The sequence below is a fragment of the Rhinatrema bivittatum genome, chromosome 7, assembly GCF_901001135.1.
Source record: "Rhinatrema bivittatum chromosome 7, aRhiBiv1.1, whole genome shotgun sequence".
NCBI classification, from domain to species: Eukaryota; Metazoa; Chordata; class Amphibia; order Gymnophiona; family Rhinatrematidae; genus Rhinatrema; species Rhinatrema bivittatum.
The window spans coordinates 90,006,179-90,027,816 of NC_042621.1; the positions used below are offsets into that span (position 1 = coordinate 90,006,179).

The following is a 21,638-nucleotide window of genomic DNA, read 5'->3' on the forward strand; positions in this document are numbered from 1 at the left end:
CACGTGGGGCCGACACTAGCCCAAACGGCAACACTCTGTACTGGAAGTGTTGTTTCCCCACCACAAATCGGACATGCTTCCTATGACTTGGGAAGATCTCGACAAGGGTGTATGTATCCTTTAGATTGAGGAAGCATAGCCAGTCCCAGCTTTGTAGAAGGGAGATCAAGGTGCCCAGGGAAACCATCTTGAACTTTTCTTTTTTAAGAAACTTGTTCAAGGCCCTTAGGTTTAGTATGGGACAGAGACCTCCTCTTCTCTTTGGAATCTGAAAATACCTGGAGTAGAATTGCTGCCCTGTCTGCCTTGGTGGAACAGTCTAGAACCGCCCTGGCCATTAAGAGGGCAGAAAGTTCCATAAGCAGTACTTCCTGATGTACTATCAGCCCTCAAAATGGGCACGGAGGGCAATTTGACGGGATATCTAACAGGTTTAATTGATACCCCTGATGGACGTTGGACAGAACCCTCTAGTCCAAGATTATACTGGAACACTGATCCACGAAGTACCGCAGCCTGCCCCTAACCAGGGGATCCAGAATCTCGAGTTCAGGCAATTGGCTTATGCTCCCTCCGATCCATTCAAAACCCCATCTCAGGAGTTGACTGAGGCACTGACTGGGGCTTGGGAGCTCTTTGCTCCCTAGGGTGGCCATGGGAGCTCACAAGCTGCTGACGGGAGTGAGGGGGCAAAGGATAGTATATCCTCTGGTGATAGAAAGAATTCCTCTGCCCCTGCCTCGCCGACCTCTTGGATGAGGAGGATGGGTCTGGAGTGCTAACGGAGAGCTGTTGGAGGGTCTCATGTTGGTCCTGCAACTGGGCCACCGCATCCCTCACCCTATCTCCAAACAGATTCTCCCCAGTAAACGGCATGTCAGTGAGCTGTTTCTGAACCTCTGGACAAAGATCCGAGGCCCGCAGCCATGCCAATCTGTGGGCACTGATTCCCGCTGCAGAGGCCCTCACTGCCATTTCTAAAACAACATAGATTGTTCAAACCTCATGTTTTCCACACTCCAGGCCTTTCTGCACCAGTGACTGGAGGGAGTCCTGCTGTGCTGAGGCAGCTGCTTGGCTATCTCCTGCACCTGCTTCCAGAGGTCCTGCGAGTATTGGCTCATGTAGAGCTGGTAGGAGGCGATGGAACACTTTCCTCCCAAGAGCATCTAACACCCTGTGGTCCTTTCCCTGGGGCGTCGAGGAATGGGTCCGAGAGTGCTTTGCCCTCTTGAGGTTAGATTCGACGACCACCGATTGGTGGGGGAGCTGACGCTTATCGAATCCGGTAGCCTTCTGGATGAGGTAGACCCCGACCACCTTATTGTTAATGGGAGGCACTGTGAGGGGGTGTTCCCATATCCTCAACAGCAGCTCCTTAAGGACATCATGCACTGAGACTGCCACGATTTCTTTAGGAGGCTCTAAAACTGGAGAATCTCCAGCATCTTGTGCCTGGGATCTTATGCCTGGCATCTTCCTCCATCAACAATTGAAATGTAATGGCTTCTGCCATTACCCGCACAAAACCTGAGAAGGATAAGTCCTCCAGCGGACTGGAGAAGACAGTTCTGAGAGGAGACCCTCTGAGCCCTCGGAGGAGGGCTCCATAGTATCATCCCCCTAGGGGTCGTAGGGACCCTCATCATTAACAGTGGATGGGGGCCTGGGTGCTTGGCCTTCATCCAGAGGCGCAGTCACTGGCAACCCCAGTGCAGGCCCTGGCAAAGCTGGATGGGGAACAGCAGGCTGTGATGTCTCTGCAGGCCTAGGCGGAGCTTCCTCTTCGGAGGAACTGGTAATGACCATTGCATCAATCGGGGGAAACATCGGTGCCCTGCAGACATTGATGGCCTCCTTTGGGAACTGGCGCTAGCCAGGCTGGTAACACAGTGATGAGCATATTAAGACATTCCTGCTGTGGTTCCAAAGAGGACAGGACTAGTGTCGGTGCTCTAGGATCAATGCCCTGCAGTGCTCACTCTACCACCAGCTGGACACGCCGCTCCAGCTCCTCCTTGAAAGTTGCCAAAGCCAACACTGACTGGGAGGAAGGAGGAATGGCCAGATTTTCCTCAGATCTCCAAGGTGGATCGGCGACTGGAATCATTACCAGTATAGACCATCACGGACCCCCGGCATCAATGGAGGATGGGCGCTCCTTGTTGCGGGGTCACTTCAAGGGCATCACAGCATATGCTGGTGCATCCCTATGCCTGGCACTGTGCATCGAAGGCGATTGGTGCCGATGCTTCCTCTGCTTCTCTTGGTGCTCAGCCCAGTCTTTCCCCAGTGCCGAGGTCGAAGATGAGGAACCCGACCTCCTCGAACTGGAGGAGACTGAGCATGGCTGGTCTCCAGTGTCCCTATTTACCCGTGGCATTGACTGAACTTATGGACCTGCTGATGTCGATGGTGTGGTGTCCATTAGTGCAGTTCCAAGATTCATCAGTGCTGACTCCACCAATGCCGAAGTTGATGGCTTGGACTTTTCCGACCTGAAGAGTTTCCCCATCTTGCCCAGTCGGGTGCGGTATCAACCTCAGACAGCATGTGATGCCCCAGGCAGAGGACACAGATATCAAGGGGGTCTGTGATAGACATGGCTCTCGGGCACCAGGGGCATCGACGAAAACTGGTAGTGGCCATGTCAGAAGCAAAACAAGAAAGATTCAAAAATGAAAATGATGGCATCGGGCAACGATGACCGGTGGGCACCGAAGTACCGCTGCCATGGGGGAGGTCAAAGCGAAAGAAAACTTACCCAAAAACACCAAGAAACCTAGCTAAGGAGGCTACGGGAGGGACCGAGAGGGACCAGTGTCGATGGAATGTGAGAAAAACCTGAGAAAATCGGGGGGGGGGGGGGGGGGGGGGGGGGAAGTATTCCACAAGTTTTAAGTAATGAAACCAAGAGCTGACTCATACCGTGATGCAAAAGCTCCACGGAAAAAACAAACTGAAGAGGAACTCCACGTCGACGCGATGTATAAGGCATGCTGGGCAAGCTCAGTATGATGTCAAAGTTCTGGAAACTCTGACAGAAGTTTTCTGTGCTGGGCTCCATCTGTTGATGTCACCCATGTTTGAGGATTACCATCCTGCTTCTCCTTGGAGAAATTAGGTTTCTTGAGTGCTACATTTCTTTCTGTGAATCCTATCATACCAGTCCAGGGTCCCAACCATTTGTAGCAGACATCCTGCTGTATAGATTTTGTCTTTTCAGATATTTCAAGCTTTTCTAGCTTAAGAATCTAGTCTGATAAAGAGTAAGTTATATCTCATCTGCTCGTAGTGTAAGAGTGTTGTGAGGGGTTCTCTGTGAAGACAGACCTGATGGTGGTTGTGAAGAAGCAGAAAGTTAATAGCAATCTAATAAAATTGAACTTATTGGACTTGTGGAAATCGTCAAGGCTGTAAGAATGCTAAAGTATAGCCAGAATGCTAAAGTATGATAAAGGTCAGCATTAAGTTTTGCTTCTGCCTTCTGGGCCCAATTTACAAGAAATAATATGACTTACAAGAATACAATATTATTAGCATATAAGAGATAAGATAAGAGCATTAACCAGTTAGAATATATATTTTATGTTAATGAAGTAATTAACTCATTGACGTTAAAGTTTAGGGGAGGTGACAAATATAACCATCTGTAATGGCTCAGAACTCTGAGCTGTGACTTTGCCTTACTCTGATATGGTAATCTACATTGCTTTTATGATATCATAAGCAGCTATATGGACACGCGTGTGCATGTACACGTATTTTATATCATGTGCACAAATGTGTGCACAGTATATAAGATATGCATAAATCTATCCACCATGATTGCGTATGAAAAAAAATACACAGCATATATTTTAAACATAGCTGCATACATTTTGACTTATCTGGCAAAGTGGTGACATATTCAGTTAAGTAGCGCTGTTTAAGACTCATATGGCTAAGTAAGATAGCCGGATAAGTAAAAGAAAAGTGCAACTTTGGCGGATAATTAAGATAGCTGGATAACTAACGTTTGAACAGTTATCCAGCTATCTTACTTATCCAGCTAAATAGCACTTTTTAAGACGTATCAAGCTAAGTTAAAAATTAGCCAGATAAATAGTGGACATTGGCTCTGTGTGCATATTTGTGCTCCTAATTTTAATCATTTACAGAAGGAACTTTTAACTCGTGGATTTTTCTTGGCATTTGGCTTTCACGAGTGTAAATTATCAAATTTTTATAACATGTATGCATGAAGGAAATTTCCATTTTAACTAATTAGTCCACCAATTTGCCCAGTCTGTCTCTAGGTCATCAAGACCCCCCCTGGTTCTTCAGCCTGCACTCCCTTCAGTTTAATCAGACCCCTCGACCAGTCAGCAGCATTTGGCCATAAAGAATTCTATTCTGACCAGATAATTAACAGGAGTAAATATGCGCAGGTAACAGCCGTACTCGTGTTCCGTTCACAGGTTTTAAAATAGCACTTTCTAAGTGTAAATGTTGGCCCCCATCTTGGAACCACCCTAGCTCGCCCCTTTATTATACGAGCAAATTTATTTGCATACCGTTACTTGCGCATGTATGTTTGAGGTTTATAAAACAGCATGAGCGCATGTGCTCATTTTTATGCATGCAAGTCCTTTAAAATGTACCTTTCAATGTGCATTTTAAACTTTATGGCATATGACCAATGCATTTACTCTATGTTTTGCTTGCATGGAACCCATTGAACTACCAACTATTTAATCTGTACCTCTATTAATAAATGGAGCATTTAAATATTATGGGTCCTTGAAGAAAATATTTTATAAAATGAAACAAGTGAAAAAAAATCCTACTACTGTAGTAATAATTTGCATTTACATACTGCTTTTCATTCAGATAGAATTTCAACATTGTTTACATTCCTAGCATTTCCATCCACATCACATTGTGCTTGTCTAAGAGGCCTGAGGAGAATATAAATAAAGAAATGAATAAATAAATAAAATAATAAGCAATGTTATGGGATTCACTAAGGCTATGTGAGATGATTCATTCAAAGTGAAACAGTGAGTCAGTGGGAAAAGAGGAACGCAACTTAACTCCCAACTAGCAATAGACCACAATTCAAGGTCTATATATTTTAAAGATTTTTGGAATTGGAGTCCACAGAGCTAATGATAAATAAGACAATAATTATTGTAATGACAATAGAAATCAAAGACACAACTGGAGTCTAAAGTTTAAACAAACATCTTAATGAAATTGTGGTATGGAAATGAAATGGCATCACCTTTGATATCTCATTTTCCAATCAAAAAGATACCTTTTACAAAATGATATTGATAATTGCGTTGAACTACATTCATAATTCCTTCCCACAGAACAGTGACAATGCTGAATGAAGGTTAAAAAAAAAGTGTCTCACCTTAAGAAACAGGGCTCCCTTAGCAGCCAAAGAGTCTATTCCTTTCCCATTGGGGTAACAGTGATAGGCAGCATCCAGAATTGGATAGCGGCTGGCAAAAAGGAGGCCACTATTTAAAAACTTAAAGCTACAGCAGGCATGGCAGCTATAGACCCCAACATCATACAGAATGTATTCAAAATAGTGATGGAGCTGCTCTTTCAATTTTTCTCCAGCTCTTTTGTCAAACACTTCCTGCAAGCATAGGAAGTCCAGATTGGCAGGAAAGAAAGCAGAGATCTCATGATCCAAAATGTCATCCGCGTGTTTCTTTTTTCTCGCAGTAGCCTTTTTTATAAAAGAGGCTTTATACAGCAATTTGTTGTTGATGACCCCTTGGTCCACTGTGCCATCTGCAATTCGAACTTTAACCAGAGACTCCCTCGAAGTGGTACAGCTATCTAAGCTTCCAGCATCCCCTTCTTTTTGTTTGGGCGTTTGAACCTTCTGCTCCTCAACTTCAGCCTCTGCAGAGTGATTTATTGGACCACTTATATTACCCTGTCCAACAAAGGTATCTACATCTGGGTCTGAAATATTTCCACTGTCATCACCACTTATTCGTATGATGCAAGGGCTATCTTCACCAATATTGTGTTCTGACCCTGTCTTAGCATCTCTGCTTTCTTCACTATTATTACCAGCATTGTCTCCTTTATATTCCATAGATGTTGTCCTTTTGATGCCAATATTGATGGCACGATTGGCAGCATCACTCCCTTGTGGAGAGATGAGACTGCTGAAACTTGCTGCACTGATAGATGTATTGGTAGGGGAGTCTATATAGATTTTGATTTGAGGTCGGCTTGCCCCGTTTCGAATCATTCGTCCAATTTCTCTAGCCCGTGCTTGTGTATTGAAAAGATTGGTAAATCTCGCCAGAGAGTCTGGCAGCAAACATACATTGGAAGTGACGAAGCAGAAACTTTTTCCTCCACCAGTAGCTTTCCATTCAGTGAGCAGTGGTGTTCCATTGCCTTGAGTTTTGTCTTCTAGCCTTGAATAAATATATGGCCGTCTAACTGCCTGGATTGGTGACCAAACAAGGAATCCAATCAAGGCAAAAGGAAGAGATGCTATCAGCAAAGCCAGGTAGATGGGAGTGGTAATCATGACACAAAGTGCTTGAAAGTAGCATGGGTCATCTGACCGCTGGCGTTTTTCGTAGGTAGTAGGCAGGAAAGAGGCTAGAAGTCTGTCCCCCAACCAAAAACATGGGAAAATCAAGGCCCAGGAAAAAGAATGCAACGCTGAGAGAACGTTGTTGGAAAATGGGGAAGTGTATAAAACCATTGCAGCTCAGTTATGGAAACAATTTAGGGCCCACTACATGATGTCACACTCAACAGGCAACAAAAATAATGAGATGGGGGGGGGGGGGGAAAAAAATCCTCCAGCCAGGGCGAGACAGTAGGAAAAGTATCACCTTAGCAGAGACTTTTCACTGTTTTTGAAAAGAGGATAAACACAACTGCAATACTGTACTCCTGGCATCTGTATTCTTCATGAGATGTTATTGCTTACTGGAGGGTGCCATATTAATTTTTATGTGGATTGATGAAAAATCTGTGGAGACAAAATTATAATGATATGCTTAACATTTGATTCATTTACTTCTAAAATGATTTATGTGTAATCTCTATGCATAATTTGTCTTCCTGTATTACATTCTATTTTTCAGATTTCCTTTCTTAATCATTATGGAATGGTTATTTTCCTTAAAGCTTCTCTTATAATTTCCTTAATGAATTTCCCTTTCCCCTTCATGCAGTTATTATGCTCTGAGAATCTCTGCTGGCTAATTAAAGGTCAAAATTGTTGAAGCCCGGCACGAGCAAAAACTGGGGGATACACGCGTGGTTTGTCTGTGCGCCCGCCGAGCGCATTTTAAAAATAACCCAGCCACGCACATATCTCTTCATATGCTTGGAAGTGCCGAGGTCAGTAAAAGGGGCGGGCCAGGGGCAGGGTGGGGGCCGGCCGGGACAGCGGCCATTAGGCTCTCACCTGGGGAAGCATGCACCGGTAGCCGGCCAGTGCGTGCTCAAAGGAGCAGGTATGTTCAAAAATAAAAAAAAATAGGTTAGTTAGGGTAGGTTTAGGGGTCGGGAGGAGAGGGGAAAAGGGAGGTAGAGCAGGAAAGGGGGTAGGGAACTGGGCAAAGGCCCAAACGGGTTGCTATGCGTGCTTTACAAAATTCCACACCCTTGCGCATGAGCGGGCACCTGCACACACATGCGCATGTCAACACAAAATCAGGCACGTACGTGTGTGTGGGCATCGTTTTTTATAACATGCGTACGTCGCCATGCGCATGTTATAAAATTGGCGCATCTTGAGCATGCCGGGAACCGCACGCAGATGTTTTAAAATCTACTTATAATTGTATTACCCCCTCTGGAAAATGTTTTGGTGCCCACCGTACCCAGAGTTTCTCTTTAGTTTTATCAAATCAAAGTCCCAAAGTGTTTCATTTCATTTATTTGTATTCTGTCATTCTATATAAAATACAATCACGGCAGTTCACAGAGATTAAAAAGCTTTTATAATTTAAAAAAAAAACAATACAAATATATAAATCCAACAAAAACAGAAAAAGAATATAAATAATCTTTGTTAATTAGCAGGATATTTTCTATTTGATATTATTTCTGTAATCTCTTTCCATAAAGATCCCCATTCATGCTCCTTGTCACTCTGGGCAAATCACTTAACCCTTTATTGCCTCAGGTACAAACTTAAGGGCCTATTTACTAAAGATTTTCTCCCATTGTGTGTCTTAAGGAGAAATGCTTAGCAAATAAAGCCTTTAGGAACCAATGTAATAAAATGTGTGCTAAAATCGGTTATATTTTAGTGCAGGATTTTGTTAACGTGCATAGTAGAAACTCAGGGCCCCATGGGATGCAGTAAGCTAATGGTATGCAAATAGACCTGAGTGAAAAAAAGCATGCTAGAGGGAAAAAAACACACTTTTGTTTTGTTGGTTTTTTTTTTACTCATTAGCATTTTGGAGTGATGAAAGGGAAAAGAGGAGTTGATTTGTATAATGTACTTTCTACCTTTCTTCACTCCAAATCACAGAAAATCTTCAGTCCTGTCAACTTTGCTGTTCGTACCTCTGACTATATATGTAAAACTACCCCCCCCCCCCCAGACCTCACCCCAAGTTAAAAGTGCCCCTCTTACAGTGGTATAAATAGTAAATTTACATAGTGCTCTTTACAGAGTCTGTCTCTCTCTCACTCATGCCCGAGTTAGCTGAGTTTCAACAAGCCTATAATGAAAATAGGAGTGACTAGCATGTTTTGTGTGAAATATTAGCATGTGAGGAGTTTAGTTGCACTTGACATCTTATAAGCTGGCAAAGAGGTATGTCGCATTTATTGTTTACAGTTTTATTGAAGCAACTGCAGTTTTTGATATTAACTTATCTTGTTTATTATTATAATTGCGCTGTTATGGATGAATTGGTGAACCCAGGGCCGAGGTGAGAGATGTCTCTGCCCACAGGGAGGAGCCCCTTGGGCCTCACCGTCGGTAGGTGTGGTCTCAGCGACGTAGGACACAGCTGTGAGAGAGATTTTATGAAGGAGAAGGATAGAACATGACCCAAGGAGTGGGAAATGTAAATAAACACAGTCTTAGTAAATACAGTGGTCAGGATGATGCTGTACATACAAAGGTCCTGGTAATGGCCCGCAGCACGGGGTACACCCAGGAATTCCTGTAGGCTGATGTAATACCTCTGAACGCAGATCCGTTAGTGGCCCACAGCGCGTGTATGCCGAAGAAGCCGTACTGTAGAAGTCAAAGAGGCAGAGGTTGGTGTTACAGGAACAAGGTGTTACAGGAACAACACCCGCCACCCAGATATAACCGGCGCTCAGTATAGGAGATGAAGTATCCTGAGGCACAGATAGCGTAGAGTGAATGGACTGAAGAACAGTAGTGGCCCAAGGAATGGGGTACGCCGTGAATCTTCAGTAGAGATGGTTGACGGTGCAGGGAAAAAAGAGGTGAGCATGAGAGGTCGCAGCCGCCTGCGACCGACGGGCGCAACATGTGCACGTGTTACAATTTTATTGTTTTATTGTAAACGGCCTAGAAATGTTGACAGACAGTATATAAATGTTTTAGAATAAATAAATGAATGTAAGCAATGCCAATATGGCAAATTATTATTTTAAAACAAAAAAGGAATCCAAATTGAATTCGGCAGATTAATTTTGGTTCACTGAAAAATACAAATGTCCAGTGCCCCAAAAAGTCAACAAAATGTTTCATTCGTATTCATTATTGTTTCCCATTAAAATCTACTGGACAAACACTGCAGGCGGTTTTTCTGCCCAAGGCAAGCTAGCAACTAGTAATGCCACTCTGACCAAATGACTGAAGCCAGAGCTGGAAGGGACAGAGAACAAGCTAGAAAGCAGGACCAATCAAGATGAAGCTTTTTTTTTTTTTTTTTTTTAAATCAGTCAATCCTAGCTAGCACCTGCATGGATGGCAGTGATTCCTCTTATTTTTCAAGCTGAAAATGAAAGGAAGTTTGAGTCAGGCACCATTTCAGTTCACTTGTCTCTGGGCTACAGGACAAGGTGATTGCAGATTTCTAGCTCTGAGAGCTGAAAAATTTGAAAAAAGACCGAGAAGGGACTAGGGGAATTGTGAGGTGGGTTAAGCTCTGTTTACTGTGTCCATTTCTGACACACTGTAAATGTGTGTCAAAAATCTTTCTTCTGTTATTCAATGTGTGACCACACAGTGGAGCCGATGTAATAAGGGGCGCTGAAGCTGCCACGGATTTGTATGCACATGTATGCTCGTTTGTTCTCGTGTTTTCCCATGCAAAACCCTATAAGAGTATGTAATAAGGGTTTTGTGCATGGAGGAAAAATGTGTACAAAAGCGCTTACAGACCCATGTTTTTTCTGCATGAGTGCATGCTAATGGCATGCAAAGGAGGCGATTATCTATTTGTGGGCAATGCAGGGAGCTGCTCTAGAAGATAGAAATGCTAGCATGAGTTTTTTAATGCAGGTTTTTTACCGCCATAGTCAGGGCACAAGTTAAGTGACAGCACCGACTAGGTGGCCATTTTATTCCATTGCTTGCATAGATGTGGTGTGGTTGTGTGTCTGTGCAGCTCTGGTGTTATTACTATGGAGATTTCTGAGTGTGTCCAGCTGTTCCTGATACTATGGTATATCCTGAGGCTTCACCAAAGGATGACTGCAGCGGAAGGTTTGACAGGTGACAGAGGTCGTGGCAGGAGAGAGATGATCAGGAGGGAGCAGGCGGAGAGAAGGGATCGTGAGGAGCAGGCTGTTCCAGCTGGAACAAGCCACAGAAGGGTATGGACGCTGCAGATATTTCACCTCAGGACCATGCTGGTGGGGATGCTGGAGTCGGATGTGATGAGGACCTACAGACTGAGCTCCATAGCTTATCATGGGCCTGTGCTAACAGTTTGTGGACATGCCATCCTAGACCTGGTGAAGCTGCTTGGAGCCCTTCATTTTCTGGCCACCGGTTCTTTCCAGAACGCAGTGGCCTTGGTGGCTGGCATACAGCAATCCATGTTTTCCCGTCCCTTCACCCAGGTACTGAGGGCCATGCTGAAGAGGGTCAAGCAGTACATCAGATACCCACAGCACCTTCGGGAGTGGCAACAAATGAAGAGAGCGTTTTTCGATATAGCTGGTATGCTAAATGTGATGGGTGCTATCGATTGTACCCACGTGGCTCTCACCCCTCTTTTATGAAAGAGAGATGGCATACCGGAATTGGAAACATTACCACTCCCTTGATGTGCAAGTGGTGTGCAATGCTGAACTGAAGATTCTCAGCGTTGTGCAAAATTCCCTGGTAGCAGCCATGATTCCTTCATCCTGGCGCAGTTAGCACTGGCTCAGCAGTTTACAGAAGGGGAATATGGTGAAGGCTGGTTGCTTGGTAAGCTTTAAAAAAAAAAAAAAAATTGACTTATTTTTAATTATTTGCTAATTGGGGATAAGGGTGTGCAGTTAAAAACAAACAAGTGTGCAGAGGAGGGAATAAAAGTCTAGTTAGTATGTGCTTTAAGTACATGTGTGTTGCGGTCTGCTCCGCTTCCCCTCTCTCTGCCTGGACTGGCGCTTACCTTCGGGTCAGGGAACGCCGCGCTCACCATCCTCCGGCTCCCAGGGACGCACATAGGCCCATGTGGCCTCCGCCATTTCCTTGTTCCGCTTGCAGTGGCCTCGCGCGCGCGTGAGGACAGACTCTTTGTGCGCCCAGAACCCGGAAGCCTGGCTCCGCCCGCAGTGATGACGTCACCCGCCACCCAGATATAACCGGCGCTCAGACTATTCCTCTTCGCCTTGCAACGAGGTTCACTACAGTCCTGTAGCTCTGAGTTGCGTTCCTTGCTGTGTTCCCTGCCTGCCTTGACTTCGGTTCGTCCTGACTACGCCTTGCCTGCTGCCTGCCTTGACTTCGGTTTGTCCCGACTACGCCTTGCTCCGCCACGACCCCGGATTCCACGTCAGGCGCCTCTTGCACTTCGCCTGTGAGATAGAGTTGTCTCTGCTGTTCCCTAAGTCCCACGGTGCTGGAACCCTACGGGCTCCTCCTGGGGGGTTTCCCGGTGCCCGGGTGAAGCTCTGGTCTTGAACTCTATTCTCTCCGAACTGTCTAGTTCCTTGCTGCAGCCTCTCTCTCTCTGGGGTCTAAGTCCCAAGGTGCCAGAACCCTACGGGCTCCTCCCGGGGGGTTCCGGGCGCCCGGGTGAAGAGCTTGTGCCAGCCCCTGTCATCTGTGGACTCCCTGGTTCTCTGTTGCTGGACTCTCCCTCGGGGGCCCAAGTCCCAAGGTGCCGAAACCCTACGGGCTCCTCCTGGGGGGTTCTGTGTACCCGGGTGAAGATCCTGTATCAGACTCTATTGCTACTAACATCCAGCCCTCTGAGTCTTGGCTCCGCCTCCCGACCTACTCCGCCCCTCGGGGTGGGTTGGCCCAAGGGTCCACTATTCAGCCGCAGAACCCGGCCGCAACAATGTGTGCCCTAATAAATTGGTTATTCACCTGCGTGCTCACATGTGTTATTTTTGCTTTGCATTTTTGGACACATGCATAAGAAAGATTATAATATTATACCCTGGGAGCCTTCAAGCTGACATGTTTAACTGAATAGTAGTTACCGGAACAAACATGTATTGGAAAGAATGTACTTAAATGCATGCAGTTAGATTTAGTTAAGTCATCATGGGTGATTTCATGTCTAATAATATGCCACCCATGTCAGCGTGCAGTGCTGAGCAGCTAAGGCAGAATAGTAAGGGTTTATAGGGTCATGGGTGGCCAGGGTGCACGATAAAATGTTTCAGTGATTAACTCACAGGGGTGGGCAAAGATGGTAGAGAACTTACAGGAAGAGCAATCATATTTTGTTTTTGAAAATATATTATTGTATTTTTTGGTGTTCTTCAGGTGATGCTGGTTATAGATGCATGTCATGTCTACTGACATCATTGGCAGTGCCTCGAAATGCTGCTGAAAGAAAATATCAGGAGGCACACATCAAAACCATGGGGGTAAGAGAAAGCACATTTGGTTTACTTAAAAGTAAATTCTGGTGCTTGGACTGCTCAGGAGGGGCTCTCCAATACTCACCTGAAAAAGTAGCAGATATTGTGATAGCATGCTCTATGCTCCACAATATAGCCTTTCAGCATGGCATCGAGCAGGAACTAAACCTGGATCTTGAAACAGAGCCAGAGATGTGCGCTCCAGCCTCAGAAAGCAATAATACAGTGAGGGGGGTGGGGATGAAATAAAGCGAAAGGAGATAATAGACTATTTTAGATGAGCAGCACCATTTCCTTTTGGACTGTGCCAGAATGGTATGGAATTATGTTTAAAGCTCTGATATCTGTTCTTGTACATTATGTTTAATGTATTGAAAATAAATGCTTATTTCTTAAGAGAATTATATTTTTTTAAATGTTCTCTACGACATTGGATTCTGTCCTTGGTATGAGTGGTCTCTGAGGTTTGCCAGACTAGTGCCCAGGGTCCAGTGCCTTACAGAGCTGGGCAGACAACACATATAGCACACCTCTACCAAGCTAAGCAGATATTTTGCAGTTAATTTCTCTTCACACTGGGGTGGTAATCTCTGGGCTCATTGATGCCAGTACTATGATACCAATGTCTTTGAAACTAGAGATTTCCATGCTGTTTTGGGAGAGGGGAGGATGGGAAAGGGTGATGAAAATAAGAAGACCTTGTGAGACTGGAAAATTGGGCATCGATATGGCAGATGAAATTTAATGTGGATAAGTGCAAGGTGATGCATATAGGGAAAAATAACCCATGCTATAATTACACAATGTTAGGTTCCATATTAGGTGCTACAACCCAAGAAAGAGATCTAGGCGTCATAGTGGATAACACATTGAAATCGTCGGTTCAGTGTGCTGCGGCAGTCAAAAAAGCAAACACAATGTTGGGAATTATTAGAAAGGGAATGGTGAATAAAACAGAAAATGTCATAATGCCTCTGTATCGCTCTATGGTGAGACCGCACCTTGAATACTGTGTACAATTCTGGTCACTGCATCTCAAAAAAGATACAGTTGCGATGGAGAAGGTACAGAGAAGGGCGACCAAAGGAACAGCTCCCCTATGAGGAAAGACTAAAGAGGTTAGGACTTTTCAGCTTGGAGAAGAGACGGATGAGGGAGGATATGATAGAGGTGTTTAAAATCATGAGAGATCTAGAACGGGTAGATGTGAATCAGTTATTTACTCTTTCAGATAATAGAAAGACTAGGGGGCACTCTATGAAGTTAGCATGTGGCACATTTAAAACTAATCAGAGAAAGTTCTTTTCCACTCAACGCACAATTAAACTCTGGAATTTGTTGCCAGAGGATGTGGTTAGTGCAGTTAGCATAGCTGTGTTTAAAAAAAGGAGTGAATAAGTTCTTGGAGGAGAAGTCCATTACCTGCTATTAATTAAGTTGACTTTGAAAATAGCCACTGCTATTACTAGCAACAGTAACATGGAATAGACTTAGTTTTTGGGTACTTGCCAGGTTCTTATGGCCTGGATTGGCCACTGTTGGAAACAGGATACCGAGCTTGATAGACCCTTGGTCTGACCCAGCATGGCATGTTCTTATGTTCTTAAGAGGGGTAGTGGGAGAGGTGTGGGTGGAGGCAATAGTTGGAAGTGGAGTTAGTAGTGGTGGAAAGGGAGGGGAAGGTGTTAGAAGAAACCCGTGCTTGGGAGGGAAAGGGAGGGGGGAATAGAGAGAGTAATGGGGTTGATGGACTTTTGGGAGGGAGGATGGACGATAGAAAAGGCTGGTGGGAGAAGCATCCAGATTCGTACCCAGCCCAGTTGAGAGCCTATCTCGGCATCTGAGCATCCAGATTCACTCCCCGCTGAGCACCTATCTCGGCACCCGAATGCCCAGATTATTTGAGTGCCTATCAGCGCACAAGCATCCAGATTTGCACCCAGCCCAACTGTGAGAATATCTTGGCACCGGAGTGTCCAGATTTGCGCCCCGCTGAGCACCTGTCTCAGCACCCAAGCATTCAACTCAGCTGAGCGCCTATCTCGGCGCACTAGCATCCAGATTCATGCCCACCCCAGCTGAACACCTATCTCAGTGCTTGTGCATCCAGATTCATGCCCTGCTGAGCGCCCATCTCAGCACCGCTGATATGCATGTAGATCTGTGCACTAGACAGGTATGAATGCTCATGCGCATGTTTATACAAACTTCCGCAAGGGCGGAACTTCCTGTGCCCCTTGGTGTGTCACCACAGTGCCTCTAACAGCACGCCATCCAGATGTTATCATCAGGGACTATGCCTTTTTGGCATCCTTGATGGTGGTTAATGAAGAAAACCTATATCAGTGCGCTGGTGAGAGGTGCAATATAAGAAGAATGACCAGAGCCTGACAACAATTAAAGGTGGAGTTTGATACAGGAGCCTCCCACCCATGTGCCATAAGTAATGCCTAGGTTAGGGGCTTAGGGTGGGCACTTAGTGCCTGGGGTGGGTTCTCTAAGGACTGGGTGTTAGAATGTTGTGCAAGGGGTGGCTAATAGGGATGTGAATCATTTTTTGGCGATTTAAAATATCGTCCGATATATTTTAAATCATCAAAAATCGTTAGAGCCGCGATACAATAACAATTCCCCCGATTTATCGTCAAAAAATCGTAAATCGGGGGAAGGGGGAGGGGAAGGGGGAGGGCGGGAAAACCGGCACACTAAAACAACCCTAAAACCCACCCTGACCCTTTAAAATAAATCCCCCACCCTCCCGAACCCCCCCAAAATGCCTGAAATTACCTGGGGTCCAGAGGAAGGGTCCCGGTGTGATCTTTTACTCTCGGACCTCCTGTGCATTGTAGAAATGGCGCCGGCGCTACCTTTGACCTGTCATATGACAGGGCAAAGGTAGCGCCGGCGCCATTTTGTTTTTTTGTCCCCCGACGGCAGGAGCGTAGGAGATCGCTCCCGGACCCCCGCTGGACCCCCAGGGACTTTTGGCCAGCTTGGGGGGGCCTCCTGACCCCCACAAGACTTGCCAAAAGTCCAGCGGGAGTCCGGGAACGACTTCCTGCACGCGAATCATTTTTCCGTACGGAAAAACGTTTCGCGGCAGGAGATCGCTCCCGGACCCCCGCTGGACCCCCAGGGACTTTTGGCCAGCTTGGGGGGGCCTCCTGACCCCCACAAGACTTGCCAAAAGTCCAGCGGGGGTCCGGAACGACCTCCTGCAGTCGAATCGTGTTGCCATACGGCCGGCGCCATTTTGCACAAAATGGCGCCGGCCGTATGGCAACACGATTCGACTGCAGGAGGTCGTTCCGGACCCCCGCTGGACTTTTGGCAAGTCTTGTGGGGGTCAGGAGGCCCCCCCAAGCTGGCCAAAAGTCCCTGGGGGTCCAGCGGGGGTCCGGGAGCGATCTCCTACGCTCCTGCCGTCGGGGGACAAAAAAACAAAATGGCGCCGGCGCTACCTTTGCCCTGTGACAGGTCAAAGGTAGCGCCGGCGCCATTTCTACAATGCACAGGAGGTCCGAGAGTAAAAGATCACACCGGGACCTTTCCTCTGGACCCCAGGTAATTTAAGGCATTTTGGGGGGGTTCGGGAGGGTGGGGGATTTATTTTAAAGGGTCGGGGTGGGTTTTAGGGATGTTTTAGTGTGCTGGTTTTCCCGCCCTCCCCCTTCCCCTCCCCCCCACTGGACCCCAGGTAATTTAAGGCATTTTGGGGGGGTTCGGGAGGGTGGGGGATTTATTTTAAAGGGTCGGGGTGGGTTTTAGGGATGTTTTAGTGTGCCGGTTTTCGATTTACACGATATTTAAAAAACCCAAACTGCGACGATCCGATTCCCTCCCCCTCCTAGCCGAAATCGATCGTTAAGACGATCGATCACATGATTCACATCTCTAGTGGCTAATGACATGACACAATATTTTTGTTCTCTTCACAGATGACATCCCGTCACTGGAGGAGGAGGAGGAAGAAGAGGTGGAGGCCAGCAATGCACCAGTCCCAGGCCCCGCCCAGGCAGCTGCCCCTGCTGCTGGGGAGGAGCAGGATGCTCCTCCCACACCTCAGCCACAGCACCCTCTCCCCCACCCCATAGGGTCTCCTCCCCATTCTGATCAGGGCAGAAGGGAGGCAGAGACACAGACTGGATAGCCTTTGCTGCCCGAGGGAGGTGCGTCTCACCCTCCATCTCTTAGCTCAACATTTGGCGGCTCAGCTGGAGAAGCCAGCTCATCACCTGGAGCAACTGCTGCGAGCAATGAGCTGGTTACTGAGTGGCAATTTGCTCAAGCTGTCCAGATGTCGGGGGAGGAGCTGATGGCGAATCGGGCAGCCTTTGGGAGTCTTGCAGAGGCTGCCATGCGCCTAGCTGAGGTCCAGCAGAATCACACCAGACTTCTGCTGGCTTTAGCTAAGTGTACTAGACTGTTTTAGAAACAGCAAGACCCTTAAGTCTGTTGCCTCAGTCCTCCCTACTGTCCCGGCCCTTTTATTTTTTCAATGTAAATAGTTTTTCTCCCTAGAATATCCAACCCCTTTCCTATTTTTTTTTTTTGTGTAAATAGTTTTGTACTAAATTTGCCAAATTTAAATAAAAAATTTCACATTTTCAAAGGTGAGCGTGTCCTTTATTTTGTTTGAATTGTGCTCTGAGAGAGAAGGGGGCGGGGAAGACAGAAGAAGGCAGCAAATTTCAGGAGTTTTTACCCATACATCAGTTTGGAAAGGGGAGGGAAAAAGAGGAGGGGGGGGGTGATGTGATAAACAGAAAGGTGATTAGAGGCAAGGATAAGGTACCAGAGAATAGTATAGAAAGGGGTAATGGGATGGAGGGAGTAGAGTTGAGACAAGAAGTGGGAAGGGGGATTGGAAGAGAGATTACCCAGTGAAAATAGGGGTTAGGTTGGTGGAAAGTGAAGATGTGAGGATCCAGTCTTGCATGGGAGAGGAGGGTGAAGGTTAAGAGGGGAGAGTGGGGGTTTTGAGGTAGGGGAGAAAGGGCATTTGGAAGAGGGGAGTACATTAGGTGAATAACATAGTTAGAAATGGATGCCCAGACACTTTAAATAAAAAAAAAAAAACCAACAGTGAATATCTGTGCAAATTGTTTATTTAATATTAAAGTATAGTGACGATGGTCAGGGATGGAGAGGTCTCGGTGAAAAGAAGAAGGCTTGCAAGAATACGAAGCATTGGATCCAGAAGAATGTGAAGTGGCCCCACACACCACAGATGTGGACGGCAGTGATGGGTGACGAAAATGATCTCCGCCTTAAAGGAGAAGTGTAATAAACAAATAAAAACATTTAGAAATTGTCAGTAGCAAGTCTTGCATAAGAGAGGAGGGGAGAAGGGGTTGGTAGGGGATGAGGGAAGGGGGGGAGGGGGGAGAAGTCTAAAAAGGGGCATTGGGAGATTGCGTACCTAGAGAAAGGATGGGTGGGGGATGGAAGTGGGCAGGGGAATTTATGATTAGCAATTCTTGCACAGGAGAAAAGGGGGGATGGGGATAAGAAGACAAATGAAATGGTGGTTGTCAGAGTGATCACCTAGAGAAAAGGAGGGGTTAGAAGGTGAGGGGTGGGAGCAGTGGGAGAAATTGTCAGTTTCAAGTTTTGCACAGGAGAGGAAGGGTGAGCTGGTAGGAGGGAAGAAGGGGAAACTCAAAAAGAAGGAGGGAAGATTAGGAGAGTAAACAGCTATTGAGAAAAAAGGTAGGAAGGGTGGAGGTAGATGGAGTGATTGGAAAAAATGACAGAAGCAAGTCTTTCAGAGGGGGAAGGGGAAGGAGAGTACAAAAGAAGAGGGGTTTGGAGAGTGAGAACCTAGAGAAAGGAGAGGGGTAGGAAGGCGCTTGGAGAATTTATGAGTAGCAAGTCTTGCACAGAAGAAGGGGGGAGGAAGGAGGATTGGAAGAGTGAGCACCTAGAGAAAAGGAGGGGGAGAAGGGAGGGGTAGGGTAGGGGTTGGAGAAATTGTCGTGAGCAAGTCTTGCATAAGAGAAGAGGAAGGGGGGATTGGTAGAGGGGGAAGGGGGGAAGCCAAAAGAAGAGGTGAATGGGAGAATGAGTACCTAAAATAGGGAGGGGTAGAGGTGGGGGGGGTGAGGTTACTACTATTCACATACAGCAGTGTCGAGCGAAGACAAGCCAGGCACTTGAATGTGAGAGAAGCATCCGTACAGGCTAGAGGTGCACTAGCTCAATGTCCGTATCCGCATATAGCAGTGACGCGTGAAGACAGGCCAGACAAAGGCAGAGACAGGGAGTGGGAGATGATCTGCGAAGAGACAAGGCTTGCAGGCATGAGGTCTGTCAGCACCAGAAGGGCGTGCAGAGGTTGTTTGCCCATCGCCGCATACAGCATGGACAAACGATGAATTTATTATAATCTGCATAAGAGAAAAAAAGAGAGAAAGAAAAATTATTAGGCAAAACATTCTCCACAATACACTTGCAGCTCTAGGAACTCAAGAAGTGATGAGACCATTGGAATTTTAAAGTAAAGCTACTCACTTGTTGAGAAGAGAGGCGTGACGGAGGAGCGATGACCAAGTATACGAAGATTCAGGAGGATGGAGGCATCAGTGAGGAGATGAGACGTGAATGTGAGAGAAACATTTGCACTGGCTAGAGGAAAACTAGCTCAATGTCCATATCCACGTCTGGCAGCGACGAGCGATGAGGCTGACATTCTTTATGGAACCGCCTTTCATTTTGTAGCATACACTCTCTTATCTATTTCTGGCTATCCTGATCCCCACTCTGCCTTTGTCTCTGCCTCCACCTCTGCGAGAGGGGTTATTTTGGTTGGCAGGTGAGTTTTGGTGAGCTTGCAAAGTAGCATTCAACTCCTTGATTGTAACACATAGGTCCTGGGTTGCCTTGTCTAGCCTGCCTTTGCATCCTTCTAAATTCTTTGTGCAGCTGCCTAATCTCATACTGAATAGCCCTCCATCCTGTGGTCATATTGCCCTGAATCTGTTCCTGCCTATCAATGAGTTCTGCTGCCAGGTGCTCCGCAAAGGCACCCATGGAGGTGTGTGGAGTTTCAAACGTTGGTACCTCCTCATTGCCAGCAGAGGCCTCTTTGGCGGCAGGGGGCTGCCACCCCAAGAGTTGGGTGATGTCTCCACAAGTTAGATTCAGTTCAACATTATCATTGTCATCTTGCGATTCCCTAAGGGACTCACTAAACAGCATAGTAGATGCATCCTGCAACCCCCCATCTGGTGCAATTGTAGAATTTTCTGCCTCTGCTCCTTCACCTCTATACTACGCCCACAGCCTACATCTGCAGCCTCAGTGTCAGTCCCTCCTGTATGAACCCCTGTTATGAAGTCACTTTGGAGCGTGGCCCTCACCAGATCCTCCACTTCTTTAAGCTGAGCCTTGCATGATGGTCCTAAGAACATAAGAACATAAGAAAATGCCATACTGGGTCAGACCAAGGTTCCATCAAGCCCAGCATCTGTTTCCAACAGTGGCCAATCCAGGCCACAAGAACCTAGCAAGTACCCAAAAACTAAGTCTATTCCATGTTACCATTGCTAATGGCAGTGACTATTCTCTAAGGGGCGGATTTTCATACTCCGCGAATAGGCCTACTTTTGTTTGCGCTCCAGGCGCAAACAAAAGTACGCTGGATTTTAGTAGATACGCGCGGAGCCGCACGTATCTGCTAAAAACCTGGATCGGTGCGCGCAAGGCTATCGATTTTGTATAGCCGGCACGCGCTGAGCCGCGCAGCCTACCCCCGTTCCCTCCGAGGCCGCTCCGAAATCGGAGCGGCCTCGGAGGAAACTTCCTTTTGCCCTCCCCTCACCTTCCCCTCCCTTCCCCTACCTAACCCACCCACCCGGCCCTGTCTAAGCCCCCACCTTACCTTTGTCGGGGGATTTACGCCTCCCTCTGGGAGGCGTAAATCCCCGCGCACCAGCGGGCCTCTTGCGCGCCGGGCCGCGACCTGGGGGCGGGTACGGAGGGCGCAGCCATGCCCCCGGACCGCCCCGGGCCGTAGCCACGCCCCCGTACCCGCCCCCAAAACGCTGCCGACACGCCCCGAAAACGCTGCGCGGTTCGGGCCCGCCCCCGACACGCCCCCCGACACGCCCCCTCCGAAAACCCCGGGACTTACGCGAGTCCCGGGGCTCTGCGCGCGCCGGTAGGCCTATGTAAAATAGGCTTACCGGCGCGCAGGGCCCTGCTCGCCTAAATCCGCCCGGATTTGGGCGGATTTAGGCGAGCAGGGCTCTGAAAATCCGCCCCTAAGTGAACTTAATAGCAGGTAATGGACTTCTCCTCCAAGAACACCGCTATGCTAACTGCACTAACCACATCCTCTGGCAACAAATTCCAAAGTTTAATTGTGCGTTGAGTAAAAAAGAACTTTCTCCGATTAGTTTTAAATGTGCCCCATGCTAACTTCATGGAGTGCCCCCTAGTCTTTCTACTATCCGAAAGAGTAAATAACCGATTCACATCTACCCGTTCTAGACCTCTCATAATTTTAAACATCTCTATCATATCCCCCCTCAGCTGTCTATTCTCCAAGCTGAAAAGTCCTAACCTCTTTAGTCTTTCCTCGTAAGGGAGCTGTTCCATTCCTCTTATCATTTTGGTAGCCCTTC

The 21,638-nt window shown here is 46.9% G+C and overlaps 1 protein-coding gene across 1 annotated transcript in view; it reads right to left on the reverse strand.

Annotated features, from left to right (window-relative positions):
* Positions 1-21,638, reverse strand: part of SMPD3 (sphingomyelin phosphodiesterase 3) — a 387,050-nt gene that overhangs the window by 165,550 nt on the left and 199,862 nt on the right. Inside the window, exon 4 of the mRNA XM_029608663.1 lies at positions 5,402-7,006. Within this exon, the coding sequence (XP_029464523.1) occupies positions 5,402-6,733 (1,332 nt within the window). The 5' untranslated portion in view covers positions 6,734-7,006. The remainder of the gene's footprint in view (positions 1-5,401; positions 7,007-21,638) is intronic.